General features: G+C 36.2%; 3 protein-coding genes across 5 annotated transcripts; 2 read left to right on the forward strand and 1 right to left on the reverse strand.

Moving 5' to 3' along the window:
* Window positions 1-248: 248 nt before the first annotated feature.
* On the forward strand, window positions 249-10,254 carry LOC112692109. Its single transcript, XM_025566662.1, has 6 exons — window positions 249-695; window positions 6,446-6,610; window positions 6,680-6,781; window positions 8,102-8,223; window positions 9,819-9,995; window positions 10,084-10,254. Exons 1-6 carry the CDS (start codon window positions 650-652, stop codon window positions 10,168-10,170), a joined length of 699 nt encoding a protein of 232 aa, XP_025422447.1. The 5' UTR covers window positions 249-649; the 3' UTR covers window positions 10,171-10,254.
* Window positions 10,255-10,439: 185 nt separating this feature from the next.
* Window positions 10,440-16,017, forward strand: LOC112692110 (dynein regulatory complex subunit 4). Of its 3 annotated transcripts, none has more exons than XM_025566663.1 (9): window positions 10,440-10,685; window positions 10,751-10,986; window positions 11,055-11,172; window positions 11,248-11,391; window positions 11,482-11,742; window positions 12,171-12,338; window positions 13,364-13,510; window positions 14,160-14,369; window positions 15,224-16,017. In XM_025566663.1, exons 1-9 carry the CDS (start codon window positions 10,614-10,616, stop codon window positions 15,404-15,406), a joined length of 1,539 nt encoding a protein of 512 aa, XP_025422448.1. In that variant the 5' UTR covers window positions 10,440-10,613; the 3' UTR covers window positions 15,407-16,017. The 3 variants fall into 3 exon arrangements, with proteins under 3 accessions (XP_025422448.1, XP_025422449.1, XP_025422450.1); XM_025566664.1 differs by having other exon boundaries at window positions 10,441-10,685; window positions 13,364-13,450; XM_025566665.1 differs by having other exon boundaries at window positions 10,441-10,685; window positions 13,364-13,414.
* A 1,704-nt stretch (window positions 16,018-17,721) lies between these two features.
* Window positions 17,722-19,501, reverse strand: LOC112692093. The gene has a single exon (XM_025566642.1). The coding sequence runs from the start codon at window positions 19,392-19,394 to the stop codon at window positions 17,787-17,789; it is 1,608 nt and encodes a 535-aa protein (XP_025422427.1). The 5' UTR covers window positions 19,395-19,501; the 3' UTR covers window positions 17,722-17,786.
* Window positions 19,502-24,519: the final 5,018 nt, after the last annotated feature.

The following is a 24,519-nucleotide window of genomic DNA, read 5'->3' on the forward strand; positions in this document are numbered from 1 at the left end:
CTCATCCGAAGCGTTTCATTTTTATCAATCGGAGACGAAAAACAGAAAAACAAAACAGTATACAAATATACCCGAACGAGAGACCAATGATGGCATCGGATTCGTTGCGGAGGATAAGATCCCCGACGCGGATCAACGGCGGTCGGACTTTTCGGCGGACAAACGGATTCCCACCGTTCGCACGGCGCACCTGCTAAATGTGGGCGGGTTCGGCGGCGGCGGCGGCGGCGGCGGTTCTCTCCCGACGAAATCCGTTGCCCGTTCAATCGCCGGCACGAGCAGCGACCGTGCGAACGTGTGTGCGCCGCGTGTGACTTCGTCGTGATAGCACATGAAACGGTTTCATACACATTCTGTGATTGTAGTGCTACCGTTGATCGTCGCCGCGATAGACGTGTCCGCGGGAACCGATCGATAACGAGACCGCGTCATAAATCGTAATAACATCGAATCGTCTTCCCTCTCGGTTTTCGTATAAATTTTTTTTTCGCTCCGTTTCGCACATCGCGTCTCCTGGTGGTCCTTCGGTGGACATTAACTGTCGATGGGTGTTGCGGTACAACGCGCCGCCGTCTACGCATAACGACAACAATCATATCGCGTTTTTTCCCGCACCACCGGCAGACGCGCGTGGTGTGTAACATGATAAATGGAGAACGGATCTCATTCCACCTTCAAACTGAACATCATCTCCCGTGAGTACCTGCGTATGATAGCGTATATATAGTATATTTATATGCTATTCTGTGTTGTGCCGGAGTGGCCGAACGTTTTTGTGCGGTTCATCTAGACGCTAATCGCGCGCCAACCCCTTAGAGCGCCTTTCGGAAACTATTCGTAAAACGATGAACGTCGCTACTGTCGATAGTGTTCGTTTTCGCGCCGCCACTCGCACTGCTCGTATGCTGTGTAAACCAGTACGTACGACAAGACTGCGGTTGTATTGCAAAGGTCTCGATGTCGTGTGGTAAACGTAAAACTTTGGCGAAATTCGCTATCTAGGGTTTCACGTACGGTCTGAAATTTGGGAGTGCTAAGATAGTTCACCCCAGGACAACCCGTGCCCCACTCCCTAGCCCAATACACATGCTTAGCGTAAAATATTTTCAAAATAATACAGCATTGAAGAAAATCGAAATACATTTTCGATAAAAAATATTTTACGATTCAATGAACAACGAACACGGGATTTCCTCCTTAGAAATGTACAACAAATTAACAATAACAATCATATTGATGTGTTATAACCCTTTGAAGAGGAAATTTCTTAAGACTTAAAAATCTTAAGACAACGTTTTTTTCTTATTATGCCCTGTAAAGACGTCAATTGACCTATTTCCGTTGTTTTCATCTTTATTGAATTTTTAAAAAATGTATGTTGATATTATCAATATGGACGTGATAATGAAATATTTACTGTTATCTATTAGCTATTTTAAAGTAATAAAAATAATTTACAGTGCTCACTTAATTTTAAAATAAAATTAATTTATGGTGTTCATAATTTGTATTTTTACTTCCTATACTGTAATATATAATCATGTTTTTGTTTTCACATCGAATAAGATTTATTTGAGTTAAATAATTTTATTTTTTTTTAAATCGTGTTATTGTTTCGCTAATTCGAATTAATAAAATACAAAAATTAATTTCTAAAAAGAGAATATTCATTAGTCTAAATTCACACCCTCACTACTTTAGTAAAAAAAAACCTGGTACGTCATTTGACGTCTTTACTATTTTAACACAAATATAAAACGTCAAACGACGTCTTTACTTTCAAAATACCAATATTTTTATAAAAAAAAATTCACTCTCTGAGTAATTCATAGAAAATAATATTTCCTCTACAAAGGATGTCTTCTTTTTTCTTTCTTCTGGATGTCTTCCTTAGAAATGTGCAACAAATTAACAATTACTTATCAACAATCGTATTGATATATTATAACAATATAAATTAATACGAATCCAAATCAAATAAAAAAATATGATTCTTTAAAATCATTACTTACCTCATATTTATGAATCTTGTATTACTTTTACTTAATCATTAGTGTGTTAATATTATTAAAACAGACCAAAATAAATGCATAAACGTGAAAATAATTATTTTTAAACAATATTGTTAAAATTAAAATAAACTAAGGATGTTAATTTATGACTTGGGGATACCAAACATCCCCTGGTATCTTCGTTTGTGTGCAAATATCACATTTAAAAATTCATGCTTGCTCTAAGAAAATCAAATTTATTATATAATATTATCCTTGTTTTTTTTTTTCAACAATGATTTCAACTTTTTACATAAATTATGAGGCTAAGCAAAAAATATAGTGACATTAGTGTTTTAAAGTCTATTAAAAAATAGAAGTACCAGTATTGGTTTTGCGGTCTAAAATAATTAAAAACAAATCTAAATTTTGTATATTCCTGTGAGGATTCAGTAATAATCTCATAATCATATGTATTAATCTTCTGATAAATTATTAAAAAACTGTAGATTACAGATAAATTGGGATTCATGAATTTAAATATAAAATAAATAAAATATTTGTATATTAAATTTTGTTATCTATAATCTATATTATGTAAATTGAATCTTCAAAATTATAACGTGTGCACAGTGTAGGGATAAAATATTCATTATTTATAATAAAAATAAACTTCGATAAAAATGTAAATATTTTTTGTGTCCTAATTGACTTTATTCGATGAAATTAATTCGTCAAAATAAACCTATTGAAGTTATATGTGCTCGAAATGACCCATAGTATTTGCATATAAATTACACAATGTCTTAAAAAGGCTGGAGAGACATAAATTTCCAGATATTTTTGAATACTTAAATGTGAAATTTGATTCACATAAATTATTTTAAAACATTAGAATTTTGTAATTTTAGGCCATATTTAGCGATTTATAAATATAATTAATATATCTTTTAAAATTCTCATTACGATTATACGGTTTAAATTCAAAAGATAGAAAAAACATAGTGTATATCTACACTTACGCTACTCTATATTCTGATACAGAGGTCTAGTGTACAAATTATTTTTACAAAAATAATCGTAGCGACCAAGATCGCTTGTAAATTATTTATAATATAATATTTATTTATTTATTCTACAATCTTTTTTTTTTTTTTTTTAATGTAACACGATAAAAAAAAAATCTGTTGGTAAATTTTCTATTTTATATTTTATTGATGTATATGTTACGGGTAAAGTTCGAAAATGGGTAGTTTACACATTACCCGGGTGAAGTACACCTTATTCATATGAATAGTATAATGTGTACATTATTCAGTGTGCTATGGATAAGATATGAAGTAGAAAAAAAACCAAACCATATTAACGCACTTTACTGAAGTTTAAAATTACACAGTAACAATGCACACGATTGATCATAATGTAGATTTATAATTTATCGTATTTTATCAATATTATCTACAGTTTATATTTTGTCGTATTTTATTTTATGTAAACGCTTTGTCCACTCAAAGGTTGATAATGTGCGAATCACCCGGTTGATGTGTCTAAAAAATAAACGTTTTACAAAAATATCCATTTTGTCCAATCCGCATGGATAGTGTTCACATTACCCGATGTGTACATTACCCGATTTTCGTACTCTACCCGTAAAATTTTAACATTATTGTGGATAGAATTTTTTTGAACGATTATATTCGAAACAATAGCTTTGTTCTGATAATACCGATGTTTTGTATAAAAAAAAAAAAAAAACTTAAGACAAAGTAGAATGTTTCGTGAAGATTCGCCGTTTACGCGTGCTGTGGTATAATAGTAATGACCGAATCATTAATGCATAATCACCGTAATTATTCCGCCGTAGTCATCCGATATGAAAGATACGCATGCTACGCAGATCATTATCAAATACACGCGAGAACGTTAAATATTCCAAACGTCTCGAAGTTTACTGAACGATCTTGCGTTGGCGTTCTTAAAACCGCCTCGAATGATCGCACGACACGTAACCTCCTGTACACGCCTAATCGAGTTCAAATAAACGCCGTCCGTTCGCCCCTTACCACGCGCGTTGATCCGTAAACACGCAGTGGCGTACATTCAATCTTTCCTCTGGGGGGGAGGATTTAACAAAAATAATCGTTATCTTTTTTTTTTTTTTTTGTTGCACAGATAAATAAGATAAATCCGAAATAACTACTATAATTAGATATTATTTTATACAACTTTTTTTTACCAATTTACAGTTTACCTTTACATTACAGTAAACTAATAGCTATTGGAATATAAAAACACCATGGTTAACAAAAATTTTCAAACACCTATCAATATAATTATTTAATTATCATAATATTTGTATAGTTGTATATTTTAAGTTCAAAGCGTAATAATGAAACCAAGAATATATTACACGTCATCAATAATAATACAATTTTTTTTTTTTTTGGCCCTAAGGGGGTGGTTTGAACTCGGGACCCCCCGTATGTACGCTACTGTACACACGCAACTGCGTTACACCGTAATATCATTACTGTCAACGGTGCGTGTATTCCAACGGCACGATCTATGGTAGCCCGAAACCCGACGTCCTATCCCATAACCGGTGCAGGGATTCCGGGGTCCCGTTGGGGCGTCGTCTCACGACGTCGAATATGATTTAACGTGCAGACTTCTGGCGATCGAGACGTCGCCGGCCAAAAATGGATAACGCGTGCTGCCGCGAACGGACAACGCGATCGTTAACACGCGGAGAAAAACGCACAACGATACCGATTTAACGTAACCGCGGTAGGCGCTCGCGGAACAATAAAACGAGTTCGGGTACGTCATTGTACACAGTATTTTCCGAGGTCGAAGGCCACGGCAAAGCGTTAATATTCAATAAAGTCGATTATAACGATGCGCGTGCGTGCGTATCGTGTATACACTCCGTAGGCGTAGCGATTCTTCGTCCGCGCGAACTCTAATAATAGTCGAAACGCGTGCGTTCACGACCATCGTTCGTGATCCGATCTTGCCGGCCCACCGCGTGTTCCTGGGACCGGCGAACCCCTTTATTCCCATCGTTTCTCCGGTAACGTTTTTTTAGCGAAATGAAATAGAAAACAATCGGCGGCCTTAATATTCCGCCGAAGAATGCGGCGAGAATTCGAATAATCCGGCTTTCCATATACGTTTCGGTTTGCTTCCGTTTCCACGCGCGCGCGCACGCACGCTCGTACACTGAATAAGCCTCGGTCGAACGCAACGTAAACGGACGGCCACGAGGAAACCGATTCCTGCGGGGTGAAATAAAAAAATGTTTATACCTATGTTTAATGTGTTTCTAATACGGGCCGAGCGTACGTTTTCTAAAAAACGATTTAGCGCGGTTCGTTTCACGAGCATAAAACGTTTAGAGTAAAAATAACGTCGTTATAATACACATCCGTCGACTTCTGGTAGGTCGACTATTATAATATGCGGCTGCTGCTTAAATCGTTAACGTTTTTTTTTTTTTTTAGTTTTTTTTTTCCCCCGTTGCGATCACGTGGAATTAAATGAATTCCCCCCCCCCTTTCCCACCAAATAAATGTCATCGCGTGTCGACCTAAAATGTTATAAAGATCTTGGAATTCGGTTTGATGTGTACGCGTCACGAGAGCTTTGGTTTGTTTTATAATTAATATTTAACGTTTCAATAAGCTGTGTACACGTAGCCAAGCAATAATAAAATCTTGCAGCGAGGACGATGTTGGCGATAATTAGTGCCTAGTGACAAACGTAGGCGCGTATTTCAAAGGGTGTTTAATTGATGAAGAATGATATAATTATTACATTTTTAAGACAATGAAATATTTATATATATATTTAGAAAGTATTCCGCACACGCATTTTTCCATTTGATAAATATATATACCGGGTCATTAAATACGTCGATCCTTCGAATGAAAAAAAAAAAATAAAAAATGTTTCGTAAAATTAATTTCTACTATCGGTTCAATTAATTGTTGATTTACGATACCATAAATCGACTGTACGGGTGTACAACTCTACGATATAGGATCTAATGCGGGCCAATAAGTTATTATTACTTACTGGGTGGTATGTTAAAACGAGAATTTCTAACGTAGTTACTTCACTGTGAACTCGGTGATAATTATCATAAATGTTTATTATTCCCATTGGACATTAATGTAATGCATTCGACGTAGTAGTATTTTTTTATTTTTTATTTTTTTTAAACGATTTGAACGTTTAACTTTTATTAGGTATGGACTAAAAGTTGACACGATGTTCAATAATGTTCGATTAAAATTAAGTTTATCGTGACGAAAAATTGTTAAACAAAAATATGGGGAAAAAATTGTATACATTAGTGATAATTTATATGTGTATATATTGCTGTATTGTTCACAAATTAGATTCGTCTAACAGCACTGAATGAAATATGTTTACTATTTATTGTTACGCAGAACCGAAAAATCAGAGATGCCGAAGACCGTTGACTCTGTTCTCGTTCATCACGGCTACGACCAGGGACGGTTCGCAGGTGACGGAAAAACGACTACAAGACGCTTCCGAGGTGTTAAAAGACGAATTTGCGAAAGGGACCGCGTTGAAATGCAAGGAAAAAAACGGTACACCATTTCAATAACATTTACTTCGATTTTACATTTTACGTAACCGTGTTTAATTTTCACGTACAGTTGCCGTCTACCCCATCGTTCACTTCACCGAGGATAGAAACGCATTGATGTCGGTGCTACAAGATCAAAAAGAATTAAGCGAACATTTCAAGTTACACCAAGGTGAACAGATCACTCTATAGGTCGTTGATATATAGTACACTGTAGTACATGAAATCACAAAAAAAATCTACGCGTACACGTTTTATACGCAATTATCGGATACATTTCACAAACCAACTCGGCCGATTACAAATTGGTTCGAATGATTTGTTACACACACAAATTGTGTACACGTGTTTCTGATCCACAAATTAACATAAATTATGTTAATTTTCGAATTTCCATTGCCTACTGAGTTAAACCAGTTATGTGTCATATCATTATCGTAATTACTTATTTTGCGGGAACCAATCACGAGATGTAGGGTAGGCACGTCGGATACGAATTATGTTGCGGTTGACGAAAGTTAATAATTTGTCCATCAAAATGTTAAAAAAAATGAACGGTTCACATTTCATTCGTGAGTATATTACAATTCGATTAAAGAAATGGTTAAAATTAATTTCAAACTTCACAGAAACGCATATGTTGTATAGAAAAATCAATGAATAACGTTCACGGGTGGTACAAAATACGATTCTGATGGCAGCGATAATTTCCAATTGTAAAAATACGAGTTTCAACGAGAATAATAATGTAAAATAACTGTTTATACGACCGACGTTATCGCTTGGTCAATCGCGTAGTTAACGATGTTATTCGCTATGACGTGCAGTTGTGTCGAATATAATACAATCGTCGTTATCCTACAACAAACAGAATCTCTTCAAATATCTGTACAGAGCGTTCTCACGTTCTTGTCTTTTTACGCGTTATTAAACACCGTACGATAAAACTCTTGGGGCAAGTCGATTCCAGCCCGCTCATTTTTCTTTTTACTACAGCACGGGCCAAGGGTGTACCTAAGGGGGGGGGTCGGGTCCGAACCTCCACATTAAAATTTCTAAATACTCAACGGTTTATTAGTAAATAGTATAATAATAGTATATAATGTATATTAATTTCCCATTATCTTCAATATACAAAGTTTATAGATTATATAATATACTTATAATTTACAAAACATACTATAGTATATTAACAGTAATTTGTTGGTATTGAGTTAAACTATAATTATAATTAGAGAACAGATAAAATACAATTTACGGACCCCCACCCCATAATAAATTCCTGGGTACGCTCCTGGCACGGGCAATGGATTATCATTATTATTATTATTATGGTTTTGAGTTATGTCCGGAGACTCTTGGAATTGTTTTCGATCGCACTCGAACCTTTAAATAACCGTCACTTCAGCCGCCGGCGGACGTGTGCTGTGTGCTGTGTTCGTCGACCGACTGGTAGTATTATCATAGTACTTGATATTTAACGTTTCCGCAGGCGTCTACCGAGAAATCAAAAGCATCGAATGTGAGGACGGACACGGCCCGTTCGTGACGACTTCGGCGAGCGTATCGTACATCGTTTCCGGATTCAAACTTCTCGACACCAGTCTGGTGGAGGTAAGTGACGATCATTCCGTACGCGCGTCCGATTTGTGTAACGAAGTCTCCGCGATAACGCTTTCAGGAGTAGAAAAAAAAAACGCCCCGTGAAACGATGTCCCGTCGAACGTCCGACGTGGTCTTGCGCGCTGCAGCCGTTTCTCACCGCGTGCAAATGACTCATTATTATTGTTCGTAATCAATAAGGATGAATGAATGATGAATAATATCGTTACGAAACGCGTGCGTACATGTTGCACATCTACCTAGTGAAATCGATCGTTTCGTAAAACGGAAACGGTTTTTTCGCTCCTCGAGAAATACGAGAACATGTGATTTCATAACGTGTAATTTTTTCACCACGCGTTCATTCACTTTGTGTACTGCACAAAATGTTCTTTACTTATTTTACTCAACATACATCCAACGAATTTTATCGGCGACTGTTAAATACTGCCTCCGGCTGATAAATAATTATACTATAATATTACACATATAATGCTGAAAGTAAATTTTACAGAAAAACGAACGGATATTATTTTGATAAACCTGGAAAATAGCCGTTGGCGACTGAGATAATCATGTAAATCTTAACGAAAATAACGTTTTATGATTGGTTGACGTTAAATTAAATAAGAGAGTACCTACGAAGTTCGTGTATCTGACCATCAGGGCCGAATTAACCTAGGCGCAAAAAGAACGTTTGTTCCAGAGTGGCGAATTTAGTGGGGTAGCATAAATAAATTGCCCAAAAAAAAAAAAATATTAAGCACAATAATTATTTAAGCAAAAGCTTTTTTTTTCAATTATAATTAGAACAATATGTAGGATGTTCCATAAAGTATGCAACTTTTGAATCTGGTGTCATTTTTATGTTTTATTGGTAGATCTGTTATTGTCATATATAGTATTTTCTATGACTCCGATTTGATTTTCAGTTATTGTTTTTTCAAATAATGAACTGTACAATTTAAAAATAGAAATAGAATACTTTTACTTCACTACTGAGAACACTAAAAACATCGTCTTTAAAGGCACCGTTTCCTAATATTGAAATAATTTTAAGAATTATATCAGCTTCAAATGCAAGTGGCAAAAGATCGTTTTCTGTTTTAAAACGGATAAAATATTATTTAAGAAAAAATTTCCAATTTATCAATTTTATGCATAGAATCTGATTTGGTTGAGGAAATTAAGTGGGAAGAAATGATAAAAAAAATAATAGTATTTCATTTTTCTAATTTATACATTTAAACCAGAAATTTTTTTTTTGGTCTCATTAAAACCTCATTTTTTTGAGGGAAAAGGGCAAAAATGATTTGCTCCAGGCAGGTCGTTATCGGCCCTTAATCCGGCACTGCTGACCACATATAAAAAAGAGGTCTATATAAAGAGGTAACTAATATAGTAGTGTGAAAAAGCTGTTTCCGTTTCATGAAACGATAAACTTCACACGATATGGCCATCACACAACTAATGGTTTTTTCGAACTAATTTAGTGTTCCTAAAATAGAAAATTTGTTTTTTGAACAACGGTGACTATTTTTAATTGTACCCATAGACGTTATTTTTACAAACAGAATTCGTTGAATAATTTTTTTTGAAATATTTAGGTAATGATCGAATCCTGGAAGGATTGGACAGGTGCTAGGCACATATATCTCCACATTCCGTACGAATTGGGTCTTCAGAGGATCTCGTTATTAAAAAAAGTCGCTCCGAATTCCTTGAACTCTTTTACGTACGTTGTGCTCGCTGAATGCCTAAATGTGGACACGGAAGAAAAAAAGGTAAATAAATTCCGTCAACGGGTGCATGTTACTGCGTATTGTCGCATGAACAAATAAATTATTTTGATCGTTAAATTGGAATTTCTAGATGATACTGATGGACTTCGTGCAGAGGATGAGAATAGAAAAATTCCTTTCCGGTTACCTCTCCGTTTACGAGCTTCTTAAGACATAACAACAATTAATGTTACTATTATATTATTACCATTATCACTGTCATTACGGTGCAGCGCTTATTAAACTCGCACTTGCAACTTAATACCTTTAGTGTTATATACTGTACATAGAGTTTTGATTCGGTTAATGTTTTGTTCGTGCAATTTTTGTTGTTGATTTTCAATATTTTTATGATGAGGATTTTGTACTAGTAGTTTTTTTTTTTTTTTTTTAATTATTTTTCAATATATACATTTACTTATAATAATAATTTATTGACAAATAAATTGTTATTATTTCAAAATATTTGTTGTTCGTCGATTATTTTGTTACTTCTATTGATTTGAATTGGAGTTGGATAACTATGATGGCACTGATATTGGTATTTATAGAAAATACACGTAACGTATTTACTTGTGTTTCCGCGGTAACGTATTAGGGAGATTTTAACGATAAAACATAATGTCAGTGGCCAGTTTATTTACTCGTACCATTTGTGCTGTTGGGAATTTAATAAAAACAAATTTAAAAATGGTAATTATAATTTTAAATAAATTTGAAATGATAATTCATTATAACATTTATGCACCTCCGCAAAGGCGCCGAAGAAAAAGTCAAAAGGAAGCAAAGGCGGCCGTTCAAGTGCTGGAATCGTGGATGGTGTGTCCATGGCTGAAATGTCTAGAGAACAACTGGAAGGATTTGCATCTAGAATGAAGAAAGAGTTAGAACGTGAGAGAGAAGAAAGGAATTTTTTTCAATTGGAAAGAGATAAAGTGCTAACGTTTTGGGAAATTACCAGACATGAGTTGGAAGAAAACAGAGCATCGTTGAGGTAAGACGATAGAAACTATGAAAATAATATGGGAAAATAAATTATTTATGTTTCGCGTTTTATTGCAGAAATAAGGATAGAGAGATTGAAGATATCGAAGAGAAGCACCAGGACGAAATAAAAGTTTATAAACAAAAGTTAAAACTTTTGATGTACGAACAACATGTTCATCTCTCAGAAGTACAAGTGAGTTAGTTATTTCTTATTTTTCATAATCCGTGGTTATAATTTAAAAAACGAGCGTACTTTCGTGTTATTTAGGCTGAAAACATAGTTTCACTGAAAATCGCCAACGACGAGCACATTAAAGAAGAAGAAGAGTTGGTGAAAGAAAACGATACGCTCAAGCAAGAAATAGTGGAAATAAATATGCGGCACATAGAAGAAATCAATAATATTCGGCTGGTTCGTGTATACGTGATTATGATATATATAATATGCAACCATTGATTGTAGTAATTTCACGCTCCGGGTTCTGTTGTTTGCGTTGCACAGGAACACGCCAGAGTAATGCGAGAGCTGAAAGATAGGTTTATCGTCGACTGTCAAGTGATCGAAAGCAAGTATCAAAAACGGATGGAAGATCTTAGAAATCGGATGAACTTGAAGAACAAAGTGGAGGTGGCAGAAACCGAAGCGAGGAAAAATAAGAGGATAGCGGAAATCATAGAAGACCATAATAACGCGTTCAACAATCTAAAAGAACATTACAACGATATAACGGTCAACAATTTAACGTTGATCGCCAGTTTAAAGGTTTGTGCTCAACCCATCCAACGTAATAATAATATTAATATTGTCAGTGGAGTATTTTTTCGGGGGTGGGGGAAGGGTCCCCGAGTTTCAACCCATCACTAGAAGAAAAGAAATGTTAAGGTTTATTGATGTTATCAATAAATAAAAAACTACTTAATAACAACTAAAGCAATTATTATTGAACTGATAAAAAAAATAAAACGTTTACTTTTTTTACTATAAATAATTTTTCATTTGTATTTATAAAATAATATAATTATTAAATCATACCTTATATATATTTTTAATTTTATAAAAATTACTTAATTTTTAGAAACAATTGTTAACCTCTCATAAAAAAATTGAAAATACGCTATTAAATATTATAATACGCGATTTTGCTTCTTTTAAAAACTAACGAAATATTATCTGGTGCTATTTACGTGCAGGAAAATCTATTGGAGTTGAAAGAAGACAAACAAAGAGCGGAGATGGATTTGAAAGAAGTGACGAAAGAAAATGAATCGTTAAAGGGGCCACTGGCGGAAGCACGAAACACTGTGGAAGAACTGACGCAGAAAATGGAGAATTATCATAAAGACAAACAACGGTTGATGGTAGGCGTAATAGTTAATTGAATGTAGCCTAGTGTTATAAGCAATAGGAAAATTCAAAAAAACGTTAGCGTATCGTTACATAAGGGAAGAGTTTTCCTGAAATATTTTTGTGCACGCGTCTATGAATGTGATGAAATGATTCTAATACTTACAGAAATTTCAATACGGCTCAAAAAAGTTTTTCGAAAATTTATTTATTCGTTTTGAAATATTCGATTCGATTTACGTTTTTTTGTTCATCTAACGATGCAAATTAATATTCAATAATTTGAAATTAACTTCAGATATTATTTTAGACTATAGTAAAAATGTTGTAAAAATTGAAAACATTTTTATATTTTACATATTTTAAAACGACCCATAATTTTATACAATATTATATTTTCATAATATTTCGTCGGTTAAGATAATCTCAATCTTATGCAAGAATTATTTGGAAAATAAATGAAATAATATACTATATCATAACGCATGCAATGAATCGCTGAACTTTTTCAATAAGTTAATTTTTTTAAAAAAAAGATTATATAATCCATAATTTAGTATTTATCTGCTGGTGAATACTACATAGATAAAAATGCAACAGGTTTCTTGAATTTAACGTTAGGTTAAACGACACGTTGGGTTTAATTTTTTTTTTATTACATTAATATTCTATTATTATATATTTAACATTCATAAATAAAATTGTGAGTTATCATGTACAAGCTTAACGTAAGTGACTCCATTACGTTTTATTTAACACTTAACACTAACCATTCAATATAACATTACATACGAAATAATATCTTAATGAATATTTCTAATACAAGAAGAAAATTTAATTGTAACTTACACATTGAACAGTTTTTAATTTTACAACTTCTTATTTTCGATTCGATCAACCGACAGTATTATTTGCTAATGATTTAACAGTTTTGTTTTTGTTAGGAAATAAAACGATTTAATAAAGTTAATTATATTGAAACTGATCAATCGATTTTTGCTGGTGTAGTGTCTCACTTGTCTGTGTTTTGTGGCCACAGGTTCTCACCAAACGTCTGAAACATTCGGCCGAGAAGTACAAGGATCTTCAGGTGAACTACGATGAGCTGAAAATGTTTTCGGAAAAAGTACATGAAAGACGTTTAAACCAGCGATTCCTTTTAGGCGGTCAACGAAACCCCATGGAGGTCAGGGAAGATCCGTGGGCCGATGGAAGGGGTTCCGTAGACGTTTTTATAGTGAAAATATTGAACACGCATAATCAATCATTTTGGAGAAATTATGAACGAAAAATAAAGTTTTCACCTGTCTCATAAAATTCGAAAACTAATGTGATAACTAATATTTCAGTAGTTAGTAATAAAATCGCGGTTTATATTGAGTGGGTAATATAATGGTGTAAGAAAACGATATTTAATGCTTTAAGACATAATAGACATATCTTCATAATGAATTTTAATGAGAAAATTCAATCCAGGGGTTCGCATACCACTATATTGTGAGCTATTAGCAGTGGTGGCACCAGGAACGGACCATGGTCTTGTCGGAAAACGCTCAACCCTACCAATGGCCGTACCACTGGCCTGACCTGAGACATAATAATTTAGTCATTTTCGCAAGCAGAATTATTTCAAAGTGGTTTTGTCTTAGCATTGTAATAATTGAAAATTTTAAAACAGATAAATTATTAATATTATTATTACTGTTAAGTATTTTTTATTTTTTTTTTTTGCTAAAATATTTTTTTCCGTGGCCCTGCCTAAAAAAAAAATCCTGGTACCACTACTGACCACTGGTAACCGCATAGCGATAATTTGATGCGTGAACGGTTCGCAGATGCAAGCCGATTTGGACGCGATGCACGACGAGCATTCGGACGGACTGGTGCGCTTACAGATGGAACACGGCAAGAAGCTGATGGGCATCGAGCACCGGCTGAGGCGGGCCAGGGAGACGATCGAGGAAAAGGATGCGCAGATCGCGAGGCTGATGGGAGCCGCGTCGGCGGACACGTCGATCGCGATGGCGATGAACGCGAAAACCGAGGTGAGACCGGTAGAGTGAAAACGCATCGGCTTTAAACGCGTTTATAAGGGGTCACAAAAATATATATTTTTGTGACCCCTTATATCACCAAGATTTTGAGCAACATTTTCGTTATGATAACGTAAAAAGTAGTGGTGAATTTAAACTATTAATGTCATTTATTGTATAACGTTTTTATTGGCAATCCTAAACTTTCATCAATTGTGATTTTCAACAATGATTATTGCTGTGATCATATTTACAATAACACCTTACCAGTTATTTTTTATATTGGCGGCCCTAAGAAGATGTGTGCCGGAGACCCTGGTTTTAATTTTGGGGGCGCCAAAGTTTGTGAAAGAGCCTTTTTTTCTTTTTCGTTCGTCGCACTTGATGCGAATATTTTCTGTCACTCATCATCATTAATGTTTTTGGACAGTAAATCTTCAAGTCCAATTCGTCATATACAAGTACATATAACATGTTGCATAATACCTTTATTTTTTTTTCTTCGATCCTTTCGACAAACACACATAATTCGTCAACTATTCTTTCGCACCGCAATAATTTTCTTTCTTTTGCGCCTTTTTTTTTTTTTTTTTTTTTTTTCGTTGTATTTCATGTTACTTCCACACGTGTACGACAAGTGTTTTGTAACATCAACTGGCGGATCCGCGATAAAGCGTAAAGCGCCTGCAACAACGTAGCCCGAAAGTGGCCGCCAAAGGTCCCTCACAGATATGCAGTCCTAACGCCGGGCCCGGGAAATATTGTTTTACGGTTCGCGCGAATAACGTCACTCTTTGCATTTCGCCGGATTGACTATGGCGGATTGATTTATTTTAATATCGTTTTAACGTCGACCGTGATTGCAGGCGTTGCTCGCCAAGAAAAACAAACAGATCGAACGCGCGTGGAACGACCTGAAGGCGGTGACGGACAAACACAACGAGCTGTGCAAACGGTTCGCGGCCACCCTCCAAGACCATGGGATCCAACAGCACGACGTTTTCGAACTGGTCCCTGTCGACCGACACGAGTATTTCGAGGGCGCATGAGGCGGCCGCTGCGAGAACGTCCGAACACACTTGTTTGCCTACGGGCGATTCATCGCGGAGCGTCGCCGAGCGCACAGAACACGTCGCGCACGATCTGTGGTTTCAACCGACCGGGTTGTCCACGTTGTTCGGTCCGCACCCCCGACGACCGTGTCGCCTTTGATCCCTGCGGCCGGCGGGGTATGTGTCTCGAACACGGACGTCCGGTTTAAGGGTAGAAAACGATTGCGTACGTTCGTTATCGGCGATACCTTTTTAAGCTGTACGATTTTACCCGAATTTTGACTGCATACACGATTGCGTACGAATTTTTAAACGTTGATGCCGATTTTCATACCGGCATTGGTGTATACCACATGCCTGTACGCGTGAACTTGAAAAAGTTAATATATACTTTGTGTTTTATCGCTTTTATTACCTATGTTTATTGTTAATGATATCAAATATATATAACAGATATAACGAAATTTCGTTGTTTCAGTTGTGTTATACGATATTTTCCGAGTTTCAGTAAAAGCAGTAGGTTATAGACGTCAGGGAATCCAAATTTAAGCATTTTCAAATAATTTATTAACAATAATTTTATTACAATAAAAACTAACGATTTTATTTATTTAATAATTACTTTTCTTTTGTTAAGTTATCCTCGTTTAAATTATAAATTATTATAGAACTGTAGTAACTTAGTACATGTGTTCTATATTTAGATATATTTATTTTTTATTTTTTTATTTAGTTTTTAAATATAATACGGTGGAATTAGTTAATTTGACAACGTTGCATACAATTTCGTTGTACAATCGTGTTTTTTATTTTTCTTACCCATCTTTTTGATACTCATCTACAAACATACGCAATCGTTTTGCCAAAAAGAACAAATGTACGCAATCGTGTTCTACCCCGGTGTAAACGATCCTGGACTTCGTGGTCAATTTCATCGGTCCTGACGCGGGGAACAACACGATCCATAATTTGAACCCGTGCAACCGTTGACTTTGCGTACTACGGTGAAATCGATGGTCTAGTTGTCCGATACCGGACAAAAGTGAAACCTTTAAACCAGTGCATTTTTTAACTAGACGACAGAAATGTCGCCCAGTGATTATACTTTGTCGACAATATTTTGAAAGATTGGGCAAAATAATGCAAAACAAACGTGTAATACTATAATCGTACTATGGTATTCCATTGACTATTTTGAGAAAAACATTTTTTGTCATCCTGTGAAAATTCCTTATAAAATGCACTGCTTTGAACAACGTTCGACCGAATTACAATTTTACCATAGGATTCGGATTTATTTTTATGGAAATATGTACAGCCTTTAGGTTTTCGTCCAAATGCATTTGTACGTTAATTATGAATTCATTATTCCATATTAATGGCGTGCGGATGACTTTCAATATAAGCATTACTGCATTTACAAATAAATATGGAACTTTTTTGATGTTGATATGTAAACAATACTTTTAAAATATATAATAAAATGTAATATTATTTTCTCAATGTATATATAGTTAAATTTAACATGTGAATTTATTTATTTCATTTAGAATCACAATGTAATCATAGCATATTTAACAATACTATAACATTAATATAATATATTTTGAATAATAAATTTAACACATAAAAATAATTTTAAATAATAAATGGTAATTTTATATCAGATTAGTACACATTCATGGCTGTGATAAAATTGTATATTTGACTAATAATAAAAAAAAATAAAATGTAATAATTATATTTCCAAAAAAATAATTTCAATTACAATTCCTCATGTTATTAATTATTATTTGATATTTAATGTCATTGTCACATAGCAACTCTTCAGTTCTGAGTAAATGGTTGGTTATTTCAAGTAAAGCCTATCCCATATACCAGGCATATAATCGTTAATTGATACTTTACAAGTCATGTAGGAAGTGTTCAATTATTTTTACTCTACCAGTCACTCATTGTTTTTCATCGGTTATCGGTGAATGTTACAAGAGTCAAATTAAATAAAAATAATTGTATATATTGATCGGCAAGTATATGGAGTCATGTAAGAACAACATAATCAAAATGATAGACAATTCAAAATATTAAGCAAACATGATTCTTGCCAAGAACACAAGTCATGTAGGACCAGTTTAACATACAAACAAAATATTATAATTACAACCACATAAGTATTAAAAAATGTTAAAATCACAATAATTTGTTAGATTTAATATAATAATTTGTAATGTAATTGTAAATCAAATATCAATAATATACTTATTGAATAAATAATAATAACAATACAAATATAATTTGTAAAAATAACAAAATATAAATCATAATGCAATAAAATATAAAAAGTAATAATTTTTTTTCCTTAATAACACCTCTTAAGTCACAAAATGCCTGACCAAAGATCATCAAGCACATTCTTCTTTTTAGTTTGTTGGCAGCCAATGTCTTTGTTCGGAGATTTCTGCAGCATTGCAGTATCAGTTGTTTGTTGTTGAAACCACGGAGGTGAATTATTCATTTTAGGTTGTTGGCAACCAAAGTCTTTGTTCGGAGATTTCTGCAGCATTTCAGTATCGGTTGTTTGTTGTTGAAACCACGGAGGTGAACTATTAGGAGTAGTGTTGTTGACAGGACCGTCATCTAGTGTGTCAGCAGTAAAATAATCCATAATTTCAGGAGAGCCTGCAGCTGTTTTTAAATCTATAACACTAGGTATAATATTATTAATATTATTAACAACCGAACTACTTTTTCGGTTAATTTCCATTAGATCAACTTGCTGTGGCTGTTTTTCATCATTATCAGGATAGTCTATTTGGGTGTCAGCATCAAAAACATCTACAGCACTAGGAGATCCCATTTCTAGACGTTCATCAGAGGTACCACGATCAATATTAATGATATGGGAGCTGCTTTTATCATCCATTTTTATATTTTTATCCAGTCTATTCAGTTCCTTACCTTCATTGTTTTGTTTTACAATTTCTACGTCATCAACTCTCTGTTCCTCTTCTTCAGGCAAGATTGAACACCATTTATTGTCACTAGACTGCATCGTTCTTGGTCGTCTCTTTTTTATTACCACTGGAGTGTCATTTAACTGTTTACCATAAGGCGTAGTGTTTGACTTGGCTTTTCGACCTCGCTGTTGAACAGTTATTTCCCGCGATTCGGTATCGGTAACAGCCATCGACCCGATGCGTTGTTGTTGTTGTTTCAGCTCGGATAACTCTTGTTGTATTGCGACCAGTCGTCGTTTTTTCGCGTTCAACACCTCAACGAATCGGGAAATCAGCCTGCGATCATCTTGCTGTCGGCTGTCGGCCGCTGATCGCAACCGATCCAACAGCCGACGGTTGTCGTCCAACAGCTGCTCAGCATTCGCGGCCGCCCGGAGGTCGGCCTGTCGGTGTCGTTCGCGTTCTTCCAACAGACACCGGATCAGAGGCCCGATGAACCTGGAGCTCACGGGCGCCAGACTTGCTAGACCGTGGCCGGGCACCCTAAACAGCTGCACGGAGCCCAGGACCGTCAGGCCGATCGGGCGCAGTTTCATTTTCCACGAGAGCCGCAGCGACAATGGTGCCGGGTCGTTTCCGCCGCTGGGCGTCTGCAAAGCGTACACGTATTCGGCGGCACGCGTCCCGTCGTCGTCGCCGCGACCGAACAGTGCGGCACGCGCGTCCCGCAGCCACACGCGTACGTTTTCCGCATCGTCGCCGGTACTGGACTTGACACGTCCGCCGCTGGCCGTCGCGGCTTGTTCCCGGAGCACGCACCCTTCGTACGCGCCGTTCGAATCCGCCGCTGCGCCGTGCCCGACGATCACGGCGTTGGCCCGGAACACCGTCGTCCGCTGTCGGTCGAAAAACGTCGCTTTCAGGTGCACCGCAGTCGCAACCGCCGCGCCCGGCCACTGGCAGGATAACGTCGCGTACTCGTCATCGTTATCGTCGTCGTCGTCGTCGTCGTCGTGGTCGACTTCCATCGGGTTTTCGGTCGCCGTCGAGCCGCTAAAATACACAATACGCCCGGAACCTTGTCGAACGTCACGAATTTCATTGTCCGCGCTGCAAACCGACCACCGTTATCAGTTGATAATGTTATCGTGATAACGGTTCGGCAACGTTCACGTTTTCGCGTTGCCGCACCCGTTCCGCTTCAACGCGTACCGGTGCCTCGTCTGTAGCTCAGCAGTTCATGTACAGATGGTGTTGCTTGTCCGGCGCGCACAACCATTTCATTACTCCGTTAATCCATTACAATAGTAAGAAATATCCATTCATATTTTTCAGTTACATTTATTTTATTTTGATTTTTATATTTTACAACACTAAAAGAAAAAAAAAAAAAACAAATACCCCGCGTGAAGTTCAAATCGCCTTTATCGATATCTATGAATCAGTGGCGGACGCAGGGAGGGGTTTAAGGGGTTCAAATCCCCCCCTGAAATTAATGGATGATTAATTTCAAACGTAGTTATCCTATCTTATGTACCATAAAAAAAAAATTAATTGTTCAAAATACGATTAAAATATGCTAAAAAAAAAAAATGTTTTGTTAAGAAAAATGAATTTGTAATAATTTGTAATTTTCCAAATGTTTTAAAAGGTATTGGTACTTAAAACTCAGATTTTTGAAATTCCATGATGGCAATACTGCGCAAAAATAATACGTGTTTGTAAGTCGCTTATTATCAGTAAGTAAAAATAAGTAAAAATACGTAATCGATATAATATTATTTAATATGGTAAATTATGATTGACGGTTTCCCTAAATTTTGTGTTGTATGGTCATGTGATAACGATCGACAATAGTCAATTATTTTGAAATAACGGTAATCAGGCCCGTATTTAGAGGGGGCACGGGTAGGCACATGTCCGGAGGCGGCAAAATATTTTAGAAAAATTAATTTTAAAAATGATGTACCTAATGAAAAAATATAAAATAAAACAATAAAAAAAATAAAATAGTATGTTTTATTATGTTATAATTTGTTTAATTTTTTAATTAAAAAAAGTATTAAACGATTTTCATTTATAAGTTATATTTGAATACATGTATTAAAGACTCTTGATTATGGACGAAATAATAAGTGTTATATATTATTATTATTTATTTATTTTCTTTTTGGGAGGGAGGCTTATGTAATATGCCTGAGGGCGTCAAATTTTTAAATACGGGCCTGACGGTAATTATTCTTATTTTTTCAAAACCCCCCCGAAATTTCTTTCTCCGCCCGCCCCTGCTATGAATGTAACTTTTTTGTCCAGTGTTCATTTTATTTACTCCAGAAAACGGTTTTCTTGGATTTATAAGAAATAGTGAACGCTAATAACTCTTGAGGATTAACTGTATGTAATATTCCTACACATTCAAAACAGGCAAAAACATCTAAAGTTAAGCTTTATGTTTTTATGACCATTATCATAAATCGGATTTGTAAATTTGTACCTCACTTAACACTTATTGTAGCGAAAAAAAAATTAAATGTACGAGTATGCGCAAACGCATTAACTTACGAGCCTTTGTTATAGCGTATTATAATTTATAAGTTTATTTAATCGCATTTATTTAATTAATTTACATAAGTACTCGATCGCGGTCGGCATGCCCACGGGTCTTACAACATGTGCTTATTGCAGACTGTACTCGGTGAACTTTATCACGGAAGCGGGCGAGATGTATTCAAACTTTCAAACATTCCGAGTAAGACGATCAAATTCCTATGGGGAATTATGGTTTTTTCTCTTTGAATCGTTTAATAACCAGTAACCGGTACGCCATATGCGCTTTTAATTCTGGAACCGTGGCACTGTTATGGTTTATTGTACGTAAATGCAATACAAAACAAACGGAGATCTAGCGGTGCGGTTCTACACCGAGTAAGTACAAACGAAAACGTGTTGTTTGCCCAACCGTTTTCCGTATAAACGTCGAAAAGTTTATAATTATTATTATCATTTATTTCCCCCCCCCCCTCCCACCGCTGAAACGTCTTCGCGTTTTTTAACGATCTTTCTTCTTTTCCGCGATCGTTTTTTTAAAGACCGCTATACGCGTAGCCCGTAAATGCCATAGTTTTTCTTCTCGCGCCTTCTCACGACCCGGTATTTTCGGTTTCTTTGCATCCGTACGTGACTGGACGTACGCGATCCGTTCGCCCCGGCGCATCGCCGTCTCTCGTTCGCGGCACGCGCATTGTTCTTCGCTCGGCCGCGCCCGTTGAACACCGTCGTACGTACAACAGTGGACATGATTGCCGGCCAATTACGCGCCCGGTGAGTGCACGTCGTTATTACATTTTTATTGTTTTCTCCTCCGCCGCGGACCCAAATAAAACAGGTTACGCTCGCGCAGCGTCCGGTCGCTCGCGCGCGTTCGGGACACGCACAGGAGCGGCTCCGGAGCCTTGGTCAGGGGGAACGGCGAGTTATAGTTTCACGAAATCGCATAGCAAAAAGAAAACAACAATTTTTACAACACAAAATTCAAGTCGTATATTTTTGACAAAAATATCAATGATATGATCTATTTGATCTAGAATATCATCTACCTTATGGCAAACATTAATTACACGTAACGCTGATAGTCTATCTTCAGTCGTCCTTGAACGGCAGCCAGGTTGATAGTCTCGGGAGTGCGGAGAAACTCCTTTCAACCGTCATACCTCTACGGCACTATCTACATACTTGTGCGCGTCGAGTGGTAGTCCATATTATAATATGCATTTTTTGTTAACAATGTACATTTTTTCAAAAGTACGGTACGGGCTTGGGGGGACCGTGGCCCCTAGGTCTCCCCCTGGAGCTGCCCTTGATTACTTTGCGCGGACAATCCGAACAAATGGATAATGATCGAAACCAGGGCTTATTTTAACGTGCATCTGAACACATTTGTCGTGTAACTCTAAATGAAAAATGCGCAGCTCTAATTAAAAAAAAAAAATGCGCAGTTGTTAATACTATCCATAAATAAAATTTCTCGCGATAATTAACTGTAGTTATTAACTTCATGGTCGAGTACAGGTGGAGTCAAAGGCAGGTCCATCAATTATCAGTTTATGTTTATTAACACTGAGTTATTATTATTATTATTATTAGTAGTAGTATTATTATTATTGTTTTATTATCATTATATTATTCCACGACCGCAGCGGGGTTTATAATCCTGAACAGGGAGCAATAATGTTGAGAGTATGGAGAGAAGGTTGAGTTTTAAGTTTTGCGCACTTTTAAGAAAACCATAAAATAAGCCTTGATCAAAACTGAAATCGAACGCACGAATCGGGGACGTGGCGAACAAAAGCGTTACGACCGAATCCGTTGACGAGAACGTGGAAAAAAATGACATGTCACGAAAAACCGGGCGTCGTTGCAATCGGTGCCGAATTACCTGTTGGGCGGAATAGGTGCCTCCGCCTAAGGCCTCAATCGTTTAAGAGGCCCTGTGAAAACGGAAAACTATATTTTTTCTTATTTAATAATACCTGTATTTTATATACGAATTCACAGGACGAAAGCCATTATGACATAGTTATATGCAGTAGTAATAAAAAAATTGTTTTGAAAAAATAGAAATAATAAAATAATTAATTAATTTAAAAAAAAAATTAATAAACACGATTTTATTTATTAATAATAGTCGGTTATTATCAAAGCTGTTTATTTTAATTATTGGATAGCAATGATGTATGAAAAACATAATTTTGTAGGGCCCTTCATTTTAATCGCCTAGGGGTCCACAAATGTTTAATGCGGCACTGGTTGTAATAATAGTAAAACGAGTGCTAGCACGTTGCACGGTAGTTATACCTGATCGCGACGCCGACACGATCACCAGGGCCGTAGCAACCAAATATTGCGCTCGGGGCGAAACTTCAAAATGCGGCCTTAAGCATTTTTAAATTCATAAAAAACTCACAAAACACTGAATATTTTTTATAAACGTAATATAAATAATAAATGTTCCTTATAATCGTGTAAGCGTCTGCTAATTTTATTTAAATCAATAACTTATAAAAATATAAATATACATAATAATTATAAGTAGATTCATAGATGTAACATAATAATATTTATAAATTATATAAGTAAATGTATAAGTACATAATATTACTTTTACTTATGAGTAATATAAGTTATGAGTAACAATTAAATTGAAATTTTTTCGTTTTTGCGCCCGGGGCATAGGCTCCTCTAACCCTCCCCACCCCTTTGGCATGGCCCTGGCCGCGGCCGAACACCAGCAGCGATTCGACGGTAAAAAGCGATCCGCCGGACGTTTCGTTTCCGGAACGTGCAGAGCGGGTTACGCCCGTCGGACTAATGCGCGCGCGTACGCGTCAGAAGTGCGCACGTGCTCGACGAACAGCAATTAAACCGACCGCGATCGGTGTGCGATCATCATCATTTCAGTACGCGTTTGATCGACGGTCCGCCGACGCGTATTATCAAAATTGTTTCTACGTGTTTCGGGTCCGTCCGATTAATTAGGTAAATCCTGACCATCTGGGCTTGCCGCAAACCCGTAATACCGCTATAGCGCGTGCATCATTAGCCCGCCGTTCCACTAACGTGAAAATAAAGATCCTTCGATAAAAACCGATCGGATCTTTAAAAGGACCTAGTCCGTTCGAGTATGGAGTATGTATGATTTTCGGTAGTTTTCATAGGTTTCGATCCGTAGTACTTAATTCACCGATCTTTTAGCAATTCTTAATAGACCACGGTTTTTTAACTCGTGTTATTGACGTACTCGTATTATCATTATCGTTATTGCTATTGTGTTATTATTACGATGTAAAAACATTATTCCGACCACGCGTCCGGGGCACGTGCCGGCAGCTATTATTATGTTGACCGACGGCAATACTTTTATTTACGCGAGCCGTGCGTTCGCAGGGCATTATTTTAGTGCCCATATTTTATTGACTTATCGAATGTCGAAAAACCGTTTTTGTAGCCCTCCGCCTTCACTTTAAATGTTCCTCTCAATTACGTGTGTATCTTTGATCAAGAGTTCAATATTATTTACTAGCATTGCGCCCCGAGTTGGTAGGTTTTTGTAGTATAATACCATCGTGACGGATTGATGAATAATAATTGGTGAAC

The sequence above is a fragment of the Sipha flava genome, unplaced genomic scaffold (genome assembly GCF_003268045.1).
Source record: "Sipha flava isolate LNK unplaced genomic scaffold, YSA_version1 70_pilon_pilon, whole genome shotgun sequence".
Classification (NCBI taxonomy): domain Eukaryota; kingdom Metazoa; phylum Arthropoda; class Insecta; order Hemiptera; family Aphididae; genus Sipha; species Sipha flava.